General features: G+C 45.0%; 1 protein-coding gene across 1 annotated transcript; it reads left to right on the plus strand.

The window, feature by feature from the left end:
* Nucleotides 1–1078: 1078 nt before the first annotated feature.
* On the plus strand, nt 1079–2769 carry MELLADRAFT_72655 (uncharacterized protein; the record flags this gene model as incomplete). Its single annotated transcript, XM_007413639.1, has 3 exons — nt 1079–1538; nt 1787–2131; nt 2200–2769. The coding sequence occupies 2 exons, from the start codon at nt 1481–1483 to the stop codon at nt 2095–2097; spliced, it is 369 nt and encodes a 122-aa protein (XP_007413701.1).
* Between the last annotated feature and the right edge of the window lie 1568 nt (nt 2770–4337).

The raw sequence follows: 4337 nt of genomic DNA on the forward strand, positions 1-4337 counted from the left end.
TGGAGCCCCGCTTTGGACCCCACCACTGTGGATGCTCTCATCAACTATCATCAAGCATCACCATGCAACAAGAAGTAGCGGACGCACATTGTAGCTTACTTGACTTGATGTACGTGTAGAATCTACGCATCAGATCCCGGACTGGATACCAGAAGAGCTTACGTACCACACGTTTCAAAATAAGTGACTGATACCAATTATGACGGCGATCCTCTCAGTTCCATGACTTATCCCACCAGGTGGTGACTATAGGTGACATTTGGATTGTGGTGGTCAGCTTGTGAATCAAATCTTGGATGGCTGTCAACTCTCAACGTCAAGTCATCGGTAGGAGTTTAGATACCTTTATAATGAAGTAGTGCCGTGCTGATCTGGTGTTCCTCCTCCCACTTCAGCTTCACCTCTTGACCTTTCTAAGCCGTCTTAACCTTTTATACTCCACCAAGACTTTGAGTGATTTCGCCTTCGGCTTTCTGCATCCTTCCCTCCACCCAATCCGACCACCACGTAAGCCTTGAGTGCTTTTGTTGAGTCTCTGAATGGACCTTTGTCAGACATCCTCACTTCTGGATTGATGCTTCATGGTCATCATCGCATCAACACTGACATGCATCTCCTCATGTCTTCTGCCGCGATATCATCCCAGAACCCCACCCACCCCAACTCCTCAACCAATTCTGGTTTAAACTCGCGTGGTCTGCTTGAATCAAATATATTTTGGCTTGGCAATTCCATCTGACGACCACGACATTCCTTTTACTTGGCCTCTTTGGTTATCCCATAAGATCCCATATTATCAATTCTCATCAATTGTATGTACGTATGCACACACATCGTCCATTCAGTTTCCAAATATAATGGCTGCGGATAATTGTATCACCCTGAGCTGTACAATATGTACACAACTTTCTCTGTGTTAAAATTGACTTCTTGGACTTTCTTGTCAATACATCTTTTTTCCCACAGCTCTCGGGTAGCTTTCTGCTTTCAGAGCTCCAAGAGAAATCGGTAAGCTTTAAATATTCTTCTCATGCGCTCGTGTAGGTAGAACCTCTTCCTTTCTTACTCAGCTGATTGTATTTATTCGTTTCCATTTCCTTTGCACCGGCCAATCACTTCATCACTCTTTTCTTGCGCCATTACCTTTTGTCATCAAATTCAGACACACTCGGGATCATCAGTCTCTGGTACCTAGGCAGACCTTGGCCTCAGTCCTTTTCCCATAGATTTTCTTGAAGATTTGGTATATAGATTTTTTTTCTTGGCCATCACTTCACAGCTGCCGTTCCTACGCTTTGGCTGTCTCTTTGGTCCTCAGCCCCGCAACCCTTCGACTCACGATCCTTAATTAAACACGCGCTCCACGCATACACATATCTGAATCGACACCGCCTCTTCGATAGCCAAAACAAAAACGTAGAATAATTCTCATTCTCCCATCCGCTTGATCTGCGAAATTAAGAAAGTCAAGCAACCTCTAATGGCCAATTTGCCGCTCAGGTCCTTTCCTCAAAACTTCATTAATACTGTATCTACGGGTGAGCTTCTTTTCACACTTTCCAAGTGCCCATGATTTCCCCCTTTCGTCTCTTTCTTTTTACACATTCCAGGAATTCCCTACAATTGTTGTCGACCACTTCTGTACCTCTTCTCATCTCGAGCCTTCTCTCTTGAGAAGATTGTCTGCACCTGCTGGCCTTTCGATCCTACTCCTGTTCAAACTTGTTTGCAATGCTGACCGACCTTTCTCTCCCCTCATCTTCGACAATTATAATTACAACCTTAGCTAAAACCGCACCACGTTACATGTCCAAACGGCCCATATTATCCATCACGATTCCTGGCCCGGATGCGGTGTTGTCAAGAACCGAAAATGAAGTCTCCTGTTTCTCACCGGACTCGCCCGATTCGCCTGATCCCGAGGTCATGATTGACAGTACAAGTGACGAAGAATCAGAGAGTGAAGAAGCAGAAGCCCAAACATGGATTTCATCTCCCGCATCCGAGTCAAAACGAGCAAGCTGTTGTTTGGTCACCCAAGAAACCGGAACATCCGTTCAAACCCAATGTTGGCCGACGCGAGCCACTACTTGCTGAAGTCCAGTCCGAATATCCTCCTCGTTGGAAGTCTGTAAGCTAGCCTTTTGCCTCGCATGCTGCGTTTCACCAGTTGACTGATGATTTGTCTTTTTCATGTAGTATACTTAGTCCAATGATCCCTCAGTTCGGATACCTCATTCATCGATGCAACGCCAAGGAACCTTTCCAAGACCCCATTCCGTACCTTGCACCATCATCTGTCACTATCCCCACTCGAACTGTTTGTTATTGTTCTATCCAATAGATCTCTAGGTCTCAAGTTGTAACGAGACCTTTGACCCGCTTCGATACACTTCCATGTTCATCCTTCTCTGTCAATAATTCCTCGTCATTACATCAGCACTTTTAGATTTGCCTTCACGTACATACTTGTTGATACGTCTTTTTATTACTTTATTTTATATATGTCTTAGAGATCATCCGGCTCACAACAGCTTCGGCCTGTATTCACTTTTTCTTCTCGCTTCTTTTCATACCTAAACAGTATATAATTTTTATCACTTCTTTGTCTTATCAAATGACGACCAAATTATAACATGTCTGGCATTTCCGTCCACTAACTAATGTTGAAACCTGATATGTCTTTCTCTCATAAATCTCCGCTCATCTTTGGTTGTCAGTGTCTTCTTGATTGGCCCACTTCTTGAAAAAATACATCTATACCCTGTGATGCTGCTGCAGTTCGGCCGGCTCGCTCAACTACTCTTGACATGACTTTTTCCCAAATTTATAGGTTCCTGATACGAGACTTTGAAACTAAATTCTTTTAAGTTTCAAGCCAACTAGTTCACCACCTGTGATGGGGGTATATGAAGCTCCTCTGGAGACCACTTACCATCATCCATTGTTGATGTCTCGATAAATAGATGCTCCCTTGAAATTACTTTCACGGCAGCAAGACTGTTGCTTCATTTTTCTTTGAATAACCTTGTCCGGCCCTTGTTACCCCAAGTTCCGAGATACCTACCGCCAATCATAACTTTCGCCGCCGATATTTCCGATACATATTACCTCCGCATCAACACAGCCACATTAGACCTGCATCTACCCTATCCCAACCCTTTGTTCTAAATTCGCAGAACCCAGTCTGATATTCCCATAATTCCCGCGCTTCGCCTAGCCCTACAACTTGAAGTTAAACAGAAATGCTGTGATAGTAGCGTCTGTATTCAACGTCTTCTCTTTTCTGACAGTCTTCCGATGCATGGTGTTTAGAAGGAAGCAATGACACTCCAAGCGCGACTTTGGCGCTTTCCCTTCCCTTCCCTTACATTTGTTCCATCAGTGAACAAGATCAAAACCGTCGACGGTTTTGCAAGGCTCGGAGGCTATGACTCCCGTCCCACCAGTCAAAGCTTACCAAAAATTCTGGGTGATGTGCCTCCAGAAAAGCATTATGGTTGAGAAGTCTGAGGTGCTTAGTTGATCAGCTGAGCCTGAGGATTTTGAGATTGAAGGTGGCAAGACACAATCAAGAAAATAAAAGCAAAGGAGACAGCGAAAGTGAAAGTGGACTTGGGCTTCACCAATAAAAAGAGGCCAGAAACTCGAGGACATCGACCGTTATAGAAGAATATACTCGAGTGATTTCATTGTACCCCACATGCTTTCACGAAAAAACAGAACATCGCAACAAATGGGACGAGATGCATCATGAGATTTTTGTTTCTGCTTAACAGACCCCGCAGATTGATCCAGGGCAACGCCCGAACCAATACGAGACGGATGTCGGTATCGTATTGGTTTCGTGTCGCCAACCCGATACCAAAAACTCGGATTTCCCCATATCGGTTCAGCCAACCCGATATGGGGACTGGTGTTTTTCCATATCGGGTATCGGCCACACCATACAGGCCAATACCCGATATGATATCGCTTCATGTCGCCCTTTGTACCCCATTCCAATGAATCCTGCGTAGCCCTGCGTTGGCTCACGCAGTCTCCTGTCACATCGACACTTCCGATCACACCACGACACCACCATTCCGATAATCCGTCGACTTTAGTGGCGATCTCTTTAGACTTAGCCACTGTCACGATGCCCCTCCGATGGCTCGATAACGAGATCCTACTCACCTGTCAACCCCAATCTTATCCACAGATTCGAATCACACGGTGGCTCAGCCTCCACTTTCAAAAGGTCAGCATTTTTGTTATACTACTCTTCCTTCCTCGCATCCCCACTATTCCCCAATTCAACGCGGCTAAAGATCATTGACGTGTGTTGAGTTAAATCA

This window comes from Melampsora larici-populina (genome assembly GCF_000204055.1).
Source record: "Melampsora larici-populina 98AG31 unplaced genomic scaffold MELLAscaffold_38, whole genome shotgun sequence".
NCBI classification, from domain to species: Eukaryota; Fungi; Basidiomycota; class Pucciniomycetes; order Pucciniales; family Melampsoraceae; genus Melampsora; species Melampsora laricis-populina.